Source organism: Fukomys damarensis, unplaced genomic scaffold (assembly GCF_012274545.1).
Source record: "Fukomys damarensis isolate Sample0158 unplaced genomic scaffold, DMR_v1.0_HiC HiC_scaffold_12, whole genome shotgun sequence".
NCBI classification, from domain to species: domain Eukaryota; kingdom Metazoa; phylum Chordata; class Mammalia; order Rodentia; family Bathyergidae; genus Fukomys; species Fukomys damarensis.
The window spans coordinates 30,183,314-30,199,796 of record NW_022900924.1 but is presented as its reverse complement, the minus strand read 5'-3'; the positions used below and the strand labels follow the sequence as shown (position 1 = coordinate 30,199,796).

Here is a 16,483-nt window from a genome sequence, read left to right as displayed (position 1 = left end):
GAAAGAGCAGAGAACTTGAAGAACAAAACAACAGCAAGAGAAAAAAGAGCCCCAAATTCCACTTAGTAATATTTGACGGCTAGTAAAAGGTGACAGTCTTGATTCCATAGTGTATGTATTCCTCTACTATTTCAGATCTATGAGTATCCCCAAGATTCCCTCTCACAAGCAACTGGGAACAGAAGTGATAAGTACAGTTCAGAGAGGGAACAATGATTATTTTCAATACTAAGTTTCAAATGATAGAATATTTCAGAGCATTTGCTTACATATTTATATGGTGCTTTGACCAGGAAGTATGAAGTCTGTTTTGTTGTTGTTGTTGTTGTTGTAATTGTGATATTATTCTGGAATATATTGTCAGATTAGTAGTTTTCTAAATAGTGAGCCTTAATCCTCTTTCAGCACAACTCTTCTATAATTCTATTTTCCTAAATGCTTCTTCTTAATATATATCTGCCCCAGGGAAAACACAAATGAACCTTAAGATGTCAAACAGAAACTCTTCAGCCAATGAACAATCTAATTGGCCCAAGTTTTGAAGTGACTATTTCTAACATAGCGGCCAAAGTGTAGCACAGAAACCTGCTTCTGTTTTCCTTAGTCTGGGCATCTGGGAATTATATGGTCAAGGTTTTTGGCTTTAAGCCCTTGGTTCAATTCAACTCTCTCTGTTTGTTGAGCTATTAAGTTGGGTGGCCTGTCACTGCTGAGTTTACAGAATCCTATTTCTCTATAAGTACATGAGCAGCCACAGATAAAAAAAGGTCAGTGTCTCAATTAACCTTGGAAAAGGTACCAACCCAAGGAAATGAAGACAAGAGACAGGAAGGAAAGAAAAATGCAATCAGTCAATCAAGGCAAGGGTCACCATAAAATATCTAAATGAAGGTCACTTGGACACAAAACATTCTTTCTCTTGTAAAATGTCACAAGCACTGCCACTCAAAACATTACAAATGATATTCCTTTTCTTACATGAAAACTTTGTTTGCTTTTTAAATAGCTTGGACAGAGAGATTAGAAAATTTTTACAAATTGTTTCTTCTAAAATATTATCCATATGTTTTTTAAATTTCCAAATGTTTAATTAAATTTCCACATTTTGAACAAGTCTACACACAAAGGTCTCAGCTAGCAAGGAACACAACTGCATCAAATAATTGGAGAATAAGTTTCACAGTTTGACTGTTATTTCATGATCTATTTTGAAATTTAACTTTGCTGTCATTCTTTTGGGGCTTTCCCTTGCTTTTCTCATGGATACCATCTTCAATCTAAACCTCCGATGAGGGCTGGGGATTTAGCTCAAGGGTTCTAGTGACTGCCCTGCGAGCACAAGGACCCAAGTTCAGTCCCTGCTACCAAAATAGATGTGAACCCCGGCTCTTCCCACACCTTTTTCAAATGCTCTGTGACTTCAACCCTCACATCAACTGTTTTCTAATTTTTAAAATTTCTTTTTTTTTTAGTTTATTGGTACATTCTAGGTATACAGCACAGTTACATTCATTATTGGGATCTTGTACCTTTACATGACAGGTCTTGGTTCTCATTTTTTCCCCCTGTCCCTGCCCTCCCTTCATCCACTCCTCCCCTCTCCATTAACAAACACTTTATTTCCATTTTTTCATTTTCTCCTATTTTTTTTCTTTTCCCTTATTCCCTTTCCCCTACCCTTCCCACTTTCCCTACACCTTTAGCCCTTTTCTTCCTATTTCACATTGTTAATTATCTCATTAGGATCTTATGTACTATTATAGTTTTTTACACCAGAAAAACTATTTGGTATTTACATGTGTGACATATTTATTTCACTTAGGAGTATATCCTCAATATGTATCCATTTTCCTATGAATGAATCTAATTTCTCATTCTTTATGGCTAAGTAGTATGCCATTTTATAGAAAAAACACTTCTTCTTTATCCAGTTTCCAACTGATGGGCAAAGGGGCTATTTCCATGTTTTAGCTATTACAAACTGTGCTGCTATAAACATGGGTGCACACATGTCACTGTGGTATGATTTTTTAAATTCTTTTGGAAAGATACCCAGCAGAGGATGGCTGTGTGAAATGGGACCTCTAGTCCCAGCTCTTTGAGGTATCTCCATATTGATTTCCATAGTGGTTGCACCAGTCTGCACTCCCACCAACAATGGAGAAGGGTTCCTTTCTCCCCACAACCCTGTCAACATTTTTTATTGTGTGATTTCTTGATAGCAACCATTCTTTGTGGGGTGAAGTGGAATCTCAGTGTTATTTTCATCTGCATCTCTCGAATGACCAGTGATGTGGAACATTTTTTCATATATTTACTTGCTGTTTTTACTTCTTTGTCTGAGACATGTCTGTTCATTTCAGATGCCCATTTTTGAATTGGGTGTTTATATTTTGGGAGGCTGATTTTTTTGAGTTAGTTCTTTATATATTCTAGATAATAGTCCTTTGCCTGAGGAGCAGCTGGTAAAAATTTTTTCCCACATTTTAGGTTGTCTCTTAGTTCTGTTGATGGTTTCTTTTGCAGTGCAGAAGTTTTTTAATAAGATGAGATCCCAGTTGTTGATTCTTTCTGCTAGCTCCCATGCTAGTGAGGATTTGTTCATGAAGTCTTTTCCTATACCAATGTCTTCAAGAATTCTGCCTAACTTATCTTCCAGCAAGTTTAGTGTTTCTGTTTTAATATTTAGATCTTTAATCCACTTGGATTTTATTTTAGTGCATGGTGAGAGATAAGGGTCTAGTTTTAAACTTTGGCAGGCTGAGATCCAGTTTTTCCAACACTGTTTATTAAAGAGGTTATCTTTCCTCCAGTGGAGATGGTCAGCTCCTTTGTCAAAGATGAGGTAGCTGAGAAAATTTCTATTCAGATCTTATTTGGAGAAATCTTTGATTCCTTATTTTCCCTTTTAATTTTCCTATCCTTTGGTGATCATATTTTATCTAAACTGCCCAATATGTCAAGTGTTGAATGACATAGGAACATGTACTATTTATGTGCACATGAAAATTCAGCATTAATTGAGAGTGGAGCACCAATTGCAGCCACACCCCCCAAAAATATATATATTTCAGCTCTGACTTCATAAAAGCATCTAAATGAAAATCTTCATCCTCTATCCTTCTAACATAGTCACTGAATAAAGCTTCATGGGATAGAGATTTTAAAAATTCTAATAACTGATCAATTGTTAAATTTACTGAATTTATTGCTGGTGAAAAATATTTGCATTTCACATATCTATAACTTTCTTTCAAATTGTGTGGATACCCATCTAGATTTTGGTACTGAGTTTTTGCATTTGGTCAAGACCAGTTGACTACTTGCAGGTTGGTTGACATATTTTCACAGTTCTTTGCACATTCTCATATTTTGAAAAATAGCTGATACTGAAATAAGCTAAAAAAATTCTTTCATTTTCTTCGTGCATATTTTTACAAAGCATCCATAGCTTTAATCTAATTCTATGCAAATAAGCAAAGTATTTACGTGGGCAATCCAAATGAATCAGTGTCTAGTGAATATTTGGTATTTAGAAATAAATTTTTCATTGTTGGAAAATTAAATAAACTTGAATCATAAACAATGTAGCATTTTCATGGTGATTTCTGACATCTCATAAATATGCAATGTTTGCATTTTGACCCTGGCAAGTGTTATTTTTTTTCTAGCTTTGAATAAGAAATTTACTAAATTCTACTTTTTCAAAAGCTAAAGACGACACCAAATTATGTCACAAATAAAAGGTGAAGCAAAATTTCAGTTTCCCTCAGCCAATACTTGAGTAAAGAGCAAATACAGAGGGGAGAGGGAAGGATGGAGTGAAGACAGAGAAAGAAGGATGGGAGAAGGGAGAAAGGACAGAAGAAAGGGAGTCTCCAGTATTTCCATAAACATGAACATTGCCAAGGTAGGGCAAAAAGGTGTAGATCTTCATTACATAGAAAGAAGCCAAAAAAAGCAATTGGTTTCTACAGGTTAAACTGTATAGACTCTGACAGCAAAGTAGAAAACAATGCTGTATGAAGAAAAACAAATAACGACACTGTTTTTGCTAACATAATTTAGTAAACCTGAATACTGTAAAATTCACTGAGATTCATTGTTTAGAATCATAGTGTCGAATACTTAAACTATTGAATGTCACCTCTATACTTGTACTTTAAATTGTTTATCAACTTATTGAATAGCATAAAATGGACAAAGGATTTTTTAGCATTCATATTATAATTTTAAAGATAGGAAACACAAAGTATCACAGAAGAAGACAAGCAAGTACAGTGTCATAATTCCTAAGTATAACAAATCACTGCTTAGAGCCTGAAAATGTCCTTAGAACCAGGGCACACAAAAATATGTGATGTTTGCTATCCCTACTTAAAATAGACGTTCCATTCTTTTTTTTATTCAAAAGGTATAGGTTAAATGTTTCATTATAAGGGGAGACCATTGTTCCAAATGACATAAATTTTAATATATTGGGAAAGTTACCTACTGAAATGGTTTCAACTGGGATGCCCAAAGAATGATTATTTCAGTTTTTTTCAACAATGTTCCTGCAAGTAAACTTTCAAACCATTGCTAAGTTAAAAGCCAAGCAATGAGTTTCTTTGCACATAACATAGGGAAAAATGGGATACACAGTAGCATCTGTTGTTAAGATACAAATTACATTCAATAATTAGACAGACCTTTGAATATTTTTTGAAAATAAAACTATTAATCCCATTTATTTTGGTAAAACACACTTAATCTCATAAATTTTGAGGCAATTTCTAACTGTGATGTTGTCTGCCAAGTAATTTTTTCTTTTACTCTTATCCAAGTAGCCAAAGACTCTGTTCAATCTAATTCTTGAAGTTTAGGAGAGGTGGCTCTTAAACAGTAAGTATTAAGTTAAAAGGCATAAATTAATTCACAGCAATTTTTGAACAAAGATGGCATTTGCCAAACTTACCTATGCATGTTTTCTCTTCTGAATCCGGCTGGTGTCCATGGTTACAGGAACAAGGGGGCCCACCACTTGCACGTTCACAGTGATGGGAGCAGCGGCCATTGTTCTTTTCACAGCTATTGACAATTTCCAATTCAATCCCTTTCCAAAACAAGCGAAAGAGGGTCATTAACATAACAAAAGAGAAACCTGAATATATGTCAACAATGGCCACACTTTCATTGTGAGAGGATAACAAACTTCATTGGAAATTTATCAACACTTTGTTGATATGAAAGTAAAAATTTAAGAGCTATTAAGCATTATAAATGGCTATACCATATTGAAGTACTAATACATGCATAGATGATGTTAAATTGATTAAGCAATGTAGAAAGGTAATGAGTACACCAGTGGTTATTAAACCTTTATCTTAAAGGAACTGAGAGAATTGTCAGTATTTTCAGAATATAAAATATATATTTGTTCAATCAATGACCAGAAGGTAAACAGATTGTTTACCACTGACTTTTTTTATCCTCAGCTAATGGTATATTATTATCTATCCTTTCTAGGGTCTATGAATATATGAAACTGCTGTTAAAAATAGCCTTGGAACAAAGTACATACACAAAACCAGTGAATTAACTGATCATATATATATATATATAAAATTAGTGCCCTGTTGATATGCTAATCAGCTTTGATGTAAATAATACTCATCTATTTTATTAATATATTTTATCTTAAAAACCAATTTTCCAATCCTGGTTTATACTAATAATATGAGATATAGTGTTAAACATTGACCTCAGCACATTAATGCCAACTGTCTTGAGCATAGGACCATGAAATTCACTGATTTGGTAAGTGAGGAATGAGAAATCAAATAATATTTCAAATCAATGTTAAAAATATAGAATTGCACCGACTGCTGGTCTTGCTATCATAATATATCATTTTTTATTTGCATTGTGTGGAAATACTCTTCTTACCAAGAGTGTCTACGTTAGTTTATTTCCTGCTAGTGTTAATTCTTGAATTCTTTAGAAGAAAGATGGGAAAGAATAGGACAAGAGTAGTTGGGATAGTGGGGCTCTGTGAAAGCATACATCATCAGTGAAACGGCCTAGATTAACTACTAAAGAGCTCATCATCTCCCTGGAGCTCCAGCTCCCTCTGTAGCCTTGGAGGCTCCCCAAGCACCAAGTGTGCACCCGTCATCGTCCTCGACCCACTGTGCCACGATTATCTTGCATTACCAGCTCATAACAGATGCTCAACATTAGTCTTGAGTGATTGAATCAACTAAAGATAATACTAATCAATTTACTGTTGAATGTAAGAACGTTCCCTTTGGGGTTTAGAGATAATCTAAGGCTGAGCAAAATCAGGAAACTAAAAGAAAGATTGAAAATGTGAAGAGGACTGAATTTTGGTCATACATTAAAATGTACTTTTTAGGTAGATAAATTTTAAATTAATTTTCTAGTAGTAGAAAAGGTACACAGATCTTTAGATCCAGAACTATTTCTTTAATAGCATTATGGTACTGTTGGCATTAGAAGCCAGGTCTCCCAGGCCGGCTTGTTGTACTACATTATTTTTCTGCTTTCAGCTTTCAGTTAGCTGAGTTTAGTTTAACACTCATTTTAAAATTTCTTTTTGAATGATATTATTGCAATTAAATGAAAATATTGTAAGTACTCTCACTTGAATGCCTAGCCCTATGAGATAGAAATGAATATAAGTAACCTTAAGATTTTTTGATTAACAGATTAAAAATATGAAGTTAAGAAAAGATAAAAATGTTCCCAAGATAATAGACTTACTAAGAGAGAATATTCTAATTCAGGAAAGTTTTCTTGTGTAATAACATGTGTAAATGGAAAACAATTTGACTATCAATGTAACATATTTCTCCCCAGAGTAATAATCATGAGAAATAGTATGTTATAATAGAAAAAAACCAGAAAATTTAAAGCCAGAATATCTAACATTTTAGTAAATTATTTTATATATCTGCTTCTCATTTTTTAGGAATTGAGTTATATCAAGACCAGACAACTAGTAGCCAGCAGATATACAGAATTCACTTATTAAGGTGTTTTTAAAAATCAAGAAATTCCCCATATAAGTCTGACTTTTACCTTTTTTTCAAAAATAAAACTTTTCTATTTTAAAAATTATGAATAAAAACAATAACTTATGTTATAATCATTCCAAAAAATAGTTTGGCACTTTTATGAAACTTAAATGTATGCTTATTCTACGACTTTGCAGACCCAGGTATTTATTGAAGAGAAAATCTCAGTTCACAAAAGCCTGTATATAAATGTTTTTATATTTACAAATGAATGGATAAAGAAAATGTGGTCTTTATATGCAATAAGGTACTACTCTACCGTACAAAAGGATACACTCGAGACATATTTTAGGTAAATGGAGGCATCTTGAGACCATACTTTTGAGTGAAATAAATCAGACACACACTTTCAAATATCACATTGTTTTTCTTGTGTGAGAAATTGAAAGTATAAATAAGAAACAAAATGCATGATAGATATTGGGAAGTAGGCAGAAAATGTTCAGATGGGAAGAGGAGCAAGGGAGAGAAAGAAGGAAGGGGAATGAGGGGAAGAAGGGTTGAAGGGAGGGGTGTAGGGAAAAGAGAAGAATCAAGATACGTACAGGTACAAATTAACAGTGATGAATGTGATCGCTCTGTATATCAAAAGTGTACCGATAAAATTAACTGAAAAATAAAGTTGTAGTTCATTGGCTGAAAAAATAAACATTTTTAACAGTTCTTCATAAATTGCTGAAAACTACGTAAACATCTCAAATCTTAAATGTTCTTTACTGGATAAATAATCCATTCAATTGTATTGATGTTCAATACAGTAAAATACTACTCATCAAAAAGCATATTCTTAATGGGGAGGGGAGGACTTGGTGAAGGGAGAGCAGGGACAATGGGAAAAAAATGAGAACCAAGACCTGTCATGTAAAGGTACAAAATCCCAATAATGAATGTAACTGTTCTGTATACCTAAAATGTACCAATAAACTCAATGAGAGAGAAAAAAAGCTTATTCTTTATGCAAGAAACAAGTTGGTTGAATCTCAAAGGCATTTTATTAAAGGTTCTATACTATATGAGTCTATTTATCTAATTTTTTTTTTTTTTTTTTTTGTACCAGGGAACAAACTCGGGACCTTGAGCTTACGAGGCAGGCAGTGGAAACACTGAGCTAAATACTGGGCCTATCTAAATATTCTTAACAAACAAAACAGTGATGGAGCACAGATTAGCAACTTCCAAACTTTAGGCATGGGGTTTTTCTGGGGTTGATGAAACTGGTTTTAATTATTATTGAAATAGTGGCCACATAAATCCTGTTAAAATTGATAGAACTAAGTGACAAAAAGTTCATTTCATTGTGTGTTACTGAAAAGCAAAATCAAGAGAAAACGTAATGCTCCTCAAATGCCACATTCCCCTTCAGATTCTGTCAGGATGGCCTGATTCCCAGCAGCATGTGGCACCTGGCCACCCTTGGAGTCTTTTTTTTTTTTTTTTTTAACCTTCTAGGAAATCACATTCTCCACATTTTCTCATACCTTCTGGATAATTTTTTCAGTGTTTCCTGCATCTCTGTCATATTATACTCGATATTGAGGTTCTCATCTCATTTCTCTGTCCATTCCTCTGGAGGCAATCTTTTCACAGACAATCCCACTCGTGGTTTAAATACAATCACTCAGCTTTGAGACCTACACATTTCAAGATTATTCTATCTAGTTAGGAAAATAGGCAGAAAGGGCATACTTGCCATTTCTACTTTTCTCATCTAACTGTGGAGACCAAGTTATGATTTCTGTACATATCCCTCTGTCCCAGGAACCAACCTTTGCTTCTACTGAACTCTGCATTTTGGTAACAGCCATTCCCATTCAATTCTTTCCTGAAGCCCAAGCCATTCATTGTTTTTTTTTTGTTTTTTTTTTTTGAGACAGGATCTCACTATGTAGTTGAGACTGACCAGGAATTCACTATGTAGCCCAGGCTGGTCTCGAACTCATAGCAATCCTCCTGTCTCAGCCTCCCCAATTCTGGGATTAAAGGAGTGCGCCACCACGCCCAGCTCAAACCATTTATTTTTTATACTTATTTTCATTATATTCATAGCAATGATTCCTCTCAGTTTTACCTAAAAAAATAAATCCCAAATCTAGTTAACTACCTTAACCCAAGCCAGTACAACAGCTCACTTGGATGACTCTAATCTTGCTTTTACATACACCACCCCACTGTCTAATCCCTACCAAGATTTTACAGTGATTAACAAAAAAAAAAAAGAAACAGAAAACCACATAAGATGGCTTCTATGAAACCATGCACTGCCATCTCATTACATTTAGAATAAAAGTCATACAGATATGGCATGATGTGACTTCAATTTCTTCCTGCCTACAACCCTGGCTTCATTGTTTACTTGTGCCCTAATTCACTCTCTCCAAGACTAACTTTTTAACTGATTTTGGAGCTAAATCCCCAGCCCTTAGACCTTCTATTTATTATAAACAGCTTGAGTATCATTTATCTGAAATGTCTGGGACCAGAAATGTTCCACATTTTAAATTTTTTTCAGATTTTAGATATTTAATATATACAATATATATGTATATATATTTGATATACATTATATATATGTGTGTATCAAATATATATAGATATATATTGTATATATATCTTGGAGATGAGACCCAAGTATACATACAAAATTCATTTATTCTTCATATCTACCTTATGTGTGTAGCCTGAAGGTAATTTTATAAGCCTTTTGTATGATACCTGCATCTTAACTGTCTTACATTGTATAAGGTCAGGTGTGGAATTTTCTATGGGGTGTCTCAGAAAGTTTCAGATTTTGGGACATTTTGGTGTTTCAATTTTTACATTAGCAATAGTAAAGATGTATTATCATTATGTGTCAAAATAGTATATATGAGGGGCTGGGATTTATCTCAGTGGCAACACCTCTGCCTCACAAGTTTATATAATATTCTTTTATTTTATATTTATTTTCTCTGTTCTGTAAGAATTTAAGTTCCATAAAGAAACTTTGACTGGTTTTATCATCATTTTATCCTCAGTGCTCAGATTGTTGCCTGGTATGTGGTGGTAACTATCCAGTTAGCATTGCTTGGATGATTCAGCGACTCTGGACACACAGACAATGTACTTGCTCCTTCTGGACAGCACTTAGCAGGAAGGAAGCAGTCACTTTCCTTGTTGGTCCCAGAACTTGCTCTTCAGTTCAATACAGTTCCCACAACTCTTGTTTTCTTACATTTGCATTGCTTTTCGTGTGTCTATTTATTGCCTGTGTTAGGTTGGTGTTAGAGTTTTGATTCCTAGAGTAGATCATACTGAAGGTACCAAAAACTATAATAAATATTCCAACACTTAACAATTTTTCAAAGGGAAAATAAGAATGCCTATGAAGAATTTTATGTGGGCTCTCCATATTCTTGCTATTTTCCTGTGATATTGCCTCAGTACAGTTCTTAATCTGCTGATGGCAATTTAAATTATATAAATAATACTATGTAACCTCATTAAAAATGCAGAAAATTAAAACAAGTGCAAGCTTTGAAATATACCTGTTTAAATTTTGAATTTTTGATCCAGATAATAAATAATGGTTTACTATCATATTTTTAAATTAACCTTAAAAAACTTTAAAAGTGACTTTTGCTTTGTCATAGCTAGTAAATATATTATTTACTTGATAAATAAAATATGCAGTAAATATGTACCTAACCATGATGTATCTTATCACAAGAAGTGAGAGCTAAGGCATAGCTTACTATGAGAATTTAATCATTATAAGTGTTTTGAAACTTTGAGATAAAATTATAAAAATATAAATATCATTTTCTAGGAAAAGATAAAGAAAGGACCCTAAAATATACCTGTTAGATGAAGGCCACAAAATTCACTGTTAAATACTACTATGCTCTGAAAAGATTTACTCTGCTTAACAGATTTTGAAACACTTCAAAAGACAAGTCTTCACCAAGTTTTTATATGTCAGTAAATATTGAGGTCTGGTGAGGACTACAGAAAAAACTCAGCCAAACTGTCACATAAGGGAAATAAATGTAAAACTGTTTCTATCAAATGTTCTCAGTTCCAGGGCAAATTTCTTTCTCAAGTAAATTCCATAGAAAGCTTCATCAATGCCCGTAATGATCATGTCTTCCTTGATAATAAAATGCCCCAGTCAGACTCCAAAGATTTTATTTCACACATTTCTTAAAAAATACTCATCCCTTAAAATTTTGGCCATATTTGAAAATTATTAATAAGAAAGAAAAATCCCATCTGTATTTTTCTCTCTAAAGTATTTCTTCAAATGAGAACCAAGACCTGTCATGTAAAGGTACAAGATCCCAATAATGAATGTAACTGTACTGTATACCTAAAATGTACCAATAAACTCAATTTTTTTTAAAAAAAGTATTTTTCAAACTTTTCCAAAAAAAAAGACTGACTTTTGAAGAAGTTGTATCTTTTTTGGTACCAGGAATTGACCTCGGGTCCTTGCGCTTGTAAGGCAGGCCACTGAACCGCTGAGCTAAATCCCTGGCTGAAGAAGTTTTATTTTAATGAGTAGTCAATTTCCCCCACTCATCTTGTTTAGTTTGCTTATTAAAAAGGCATATATCACTGTAGCAAAATTACAGTCTATAAGCAGCAGAAATATATCAGATTTTAAAGTTATATTGCCAAACCAAGAAACAAAAATTTATGCAGACAAGAAGAATGCAGAATTCAGTGGCTTTAATAAAGTCTCTTTATGAGGGAATCTCAGGTAAGAATACTAAATTATTTATTGCACTTTTTACCAGATTCCTCTTGTTGATTAACACCAATAAAAATATAAGCCATTTAAAGTATATAAATACCTTAAATACATTATGAAGTTAACAAATAATATAGAGAGAGCTGAAAGACCCTAGTTCACATTCAAATTCTATAATTTATTGATTCTGTATCATTGAGTGTTTGACTAAAGCACCGACTGAATACTTAAGTAGGATATGAAGACCTGGAAAGAGTTTCTTTGGAATAAGACTTGCAATCAGCAGTTCAGTTTAGTTCTATCAAATTTACTATCTACCAGTCATGAAAGGAAAGGTATTGAGTACATAGTTTAGAATATTCACGTCATGAAAAGAATGAATGAAGCTGGTAACATAAATGTGACATTATGATGGAAAAGAAATGGAGAAAAAAGATAGGAATGGAAACAGACAGAAAGAAAGCATTTCAAGAACACTAAAAGCAATACTGAGACATCAAGTAGAATACAACTAGAGTAATTACCATTTAATCTGACAGTTTAGAGAGCATGGTCACAATGGAGGGGTTCAGATGAAAACCTACTTACTTCAGGCTGATGAGAAAATGAAAAGTGATAAAGAGGAGACACTGATTATACTTATCAAATGCTTGCTTTTGAAGTTCAGGTGGGATGTGGGCTCCTGTGAGGGTATTTTAAAGACATTTGCCACTTGTGACATAGAAAGCTCTTGGCCATATTGTTATGCTGATAAGGAAGAATAGGGAAGGTGGAAGAGAGGATTCAGAAAAGAGGAAGGTAACTGGAAAGGCAAAGATCTTGAGATATTAGCAGATAATGGAATCCAGAAGAGAATGGAAATGATGGATTTTGATAGTAAGAGGGCCATCTCCTTCATATTGATAAGAGTAAAGCCTTCCCCATGATTCTATGGGAGATCTGTGGACAACTGTTAGCTTTCATGGTATTCTGCATCCAGTTTTTGATGATGTTAGAGACAAGATGGGATAAAGGCGGAATTGGGAGAAATGATGGGATTTGGAAGAAAAAGAAAAAGTATTAAAAACTCATTTTGAAGACAATGAAAGCATAATCTGGCAGTACAGCATCTTCCCACCATTATGTGAGAGCTTGTTCCTGATTTTATAATAAAGTCAGTTAGCATGGTTGTGCTTTTGGAACATAGAAAAACCAATCTGCTAAAGTATAGGTAAAGAAAAATGCTAGATAAAGAAAAATGAAGACCTCCCAAATTTAGAGATCCAATCCAAAAATGGGCATCTGAAATGAACAGACATTTATCAGACGAAGTTGAAATAGCAAATAAACATATGAAAAAATGTTCAACATCACTGATCATTTGAGAGATAGATGCAAATGAAAGCAATGTTGAGATTCCACCTCACTTCAGAAAGAATGGCTGCTATCATTAAATCAACCAATAACAAATGCTGGTGGGACTGTGGGGAAAAAGGATCCCTTCTCCATTGTTGGTGAGAGTGTAGACTTGTGCAACCACTGTGGAAATCAGTATGGAGAGACATCAAAGAACTAGGATCAGAGGACCTATGTGACTTCCCAAAAGAATGAACATAATCATACCACAGCAATATATGTGTACCCATGTTCATAGCAGTTTGTTATAGCTAAAACTCAGAAACAGCCCAGCTGCCCATCAATTGGAGACTGGATAAAGAAAATGTGGTTTTTTTCCTCTCTCTCTAAAATGGAGTACTACTCAGCCATAAAGAATTAGACATTAGAGACATTTATGGCTAAATAGATGCACATTGAGGCGATACTCTTAAATGAAATACATAGTACAAACATAGTAAGTACCAAACAGTTTCTCTGGTGTGAGAAACTGAAAGTATAAATAAGGATCAAAATACATAATAGATAATGTGAAATAGGAAGAAAGGTCCAAAGGAGAAGGGGAAGTGGGAGGGATACAGAAAGAAGGGAAAGGAATAAATATGAGAAAAGGAAAAAATGGAAACAGTTTTTGTAAATAGGAAGGAGTGGAGGGATTGAAGGGAGGGTAGGGAAATAGGGGAAAAAAGAAAGAATCAAGATATATTATGTAAAGGTAGAAATCTCCAATGATGAATGTCATTATATCGTATACCTAAAATGTTCCAATAAAATTAAGAAAAAAAAGAAAAAAATGAAGACACTAACAGAAGATAGAGTCTAAATACAAAGAAGAAAATAAATTGTTGATGTAATAAGTTCACTTAAGCAGGAATGAAAAAAATCTGACATAAAAAATTGAAAATAATTCTGTCATTTGATAAAGGAGAGAAGAAGTAGAGCTGAGTGGGGATGGAAAGTCCTAAGATAGAAAACACAACTCGAGGGAATTTGTAGCAGAACTAAGCTTATTAAAGCAGGAAATGTTTTCCTGAACTCGTAGGTCAGATGAGAGAAAAGGAAGTAGCTGGAGTAGCAGGTACAGCCAATAGCTTGGTATATTAACATTTTAATATAGTCCTAATAAAGGATATATTCAATTATGTGACTGAGCCTAGGTAAGGAATAAGCTAAGGGCAGAGGGCATTAAGCAAAATTGTTTGAAGAGAAGAGGTAGAGGAATAAGTCAATTGAAAAGAAGCTGAAGGAGTGAGCTGCTTTTAATGACACGTGGTGAACGGCAGTGAAGGCAGGGCCCGTGTGGAAGGCACACATTCAAGCACCGAAGGAGTCACACTTGGTATCGCAACCTAGAAGTGCTCTTTCTACAGATGCTTTCCTTCACTATGGCCAGTTTCTTTTCCTTGAGCTTTACGCTGAGATCTGTGATGTTTAATAAGTGTCGCACAGCAGAAGTGATAGAGAAAGGGAGATGGTTCAAAAAGAATAGCTACAGGCTCGAAGTCTCAACTCAGAGTCCCGAGACTTCCGCCTCCCCCACTGTGACGATGAATCTCGACTGTCAACTTGGTTGAATCGATAAACACTTTGGAAATTTGTAAAGCACCCTTCTGGGTGTGCCTGTGGGGTATTTCCAGAGACACACGAGATGTGGGTCAGCAAACTGAGCCAGGAAGTCCTACACTGAGTGTGAGCCGCACCGTTTTACAGGTGAGGCCCCGGATGGAACACACTGGACAAAGAGGAAGCGCACGGAACGGCCTCTCCTTCCCTTTGCTTCCGGGCCTCCACAAAGGAAGCTGCTCTACGCTGCCGTGCTCTTTTCCTCACCACAGGCCCAGGAACTGTAGAAGCCGTCAACCATGGACCTAAACTCACAGAATCAGAAGCCAATGCAGAGCTTTCCTTTCTAAATTGGTTTTGTCACAGTTATTCAAGCTGACTTACACTTACACTACGGATCATAAGCACATCATTTACTTTGTTCTTTATCCTTTTCAAAAATTTCCTTTCCTCCTCTTTTCCTTCTCTTTTCTGTTAGGATTGAACTCAGGGCCTTGGCGAGTGTAGGCAAGCGCTGTGCTATGGAGCTCCAACCTCTGCATGCACACCGTCTTCTGTCTTATTCTGAGCTCCTGTTCCCTCAGCTGTAGAATGAAGGGAGGTGGATTTCTCAGTATGCACAGCCACGCTACTCACTGGACAATATTCTCGGGAGCTGTTGCTCTGGCAGGACGTTCAGTGTTGTTCTTTCATTTATCACCTTGCTTAATACTTACAAAATGCAAAGGAGTACGAGCTGCTTAAAGAAGTGTGGTGAATGGCAGTGAAGAAAGCAGGAGAAGGGCCAGTGTGGAACGCATCAAGCACAGTGCCCAAGCTGCAGGTGTTGCCGCTCACTGTAACACTGTTTTCCATTAGCTCCCAGCTCAAAGGCCGGGTGGCAGACACGAGTGAAAGATCCCACTGAGTTCACACAGCGATGGCCACAGTGAGCAAGTCCTTCAGTACGTTCGTTTATATCTGCAGAAAGAGAGGCAGCAACTATATATTAGCAGCTCCAATGAAGACATAGCTGCAAGCTATAAAAGCAAACTAAATCTCCCCCTACATTTAATCTCGGACATTCTATAAGACTAGAGGCTCCATCTTCTTTGTGGGAAACGATCATTTGTAAATAAACCAATTGCTTATAACATTACCTCTAATTTTGGGTCTGATGCTAATAAACACTTCTTTCTATGATAGCCTACTTCCATCTATTAAATGAAAATAAAATAAAAAGCAGGTCTAATTTACCCTTAGAAATAGAGGTAGAATAATGGCATTTTTTCTTTAGGAATATGTATTACATCCTTAATCAAAAATAGTTTCTCTCTGATTTTAAATAGACAGTACATGTGGCCACAGACAGGCAGATTTTTGGTCTATCTGTAGCATCAAAGGTTTGCCGTATGTGTGACTATTACAAGACACATAACATAACACTGGTATCCTCTCTTCTCCTGAAAACGATGGCCAGTTACATTTAGTGTTACTCCAGTTTCATGGCCCAGTCTTCTCTGGTCCTTCCTTTTCATTAGATGAGTTTCATCATCATTCTTTTGACTAATGTTTCCTCTTCATACTGTCCCGCATGTCATCCAAACTAGAACTTTTAGGAGATCCTCATTCTGCTAATGTATTTGCAAAACTCTAAGTACAGCAGTAGTTTTTGAGATAGATTTTGTATCTCAGATTAAAATAGATGACATATTAAAATAGATGTTTAAAAGAGATAATAAAAGATATATATATATAT

General features: G+C 35.0%; 1 protein-coding gene across 1 annotated transcript in view; it reads right to left on the bottom strand.

The window, feature by feature from the left end:
- Positions 1 to 16,483, bottom strand: part of LOC104850012 (EGF-like and EMI domain-containing protein 1) — a 543,433-nt gene that overhangs the window by 72,975 nt on the left and 453,975 nt on the right. Inside the window, exons 7-8 of the mRNA XM_033762692.1 lie at positions 15,583 to 15,705; positions 4,958 to 5,095 (exon numbers count right to left, since the gene is read on the bottom strand). Of these exons, the coding sequence (XP_033618583.1) occupies positions 4,958 to 5,095; positions 15,583 to 15,705 (261 nt within the window). The remainder of the gene's footprint in view (positions 1 to 4,957; positions 5,096 to 15,582; positions 15,706 to 16,483) is intronic.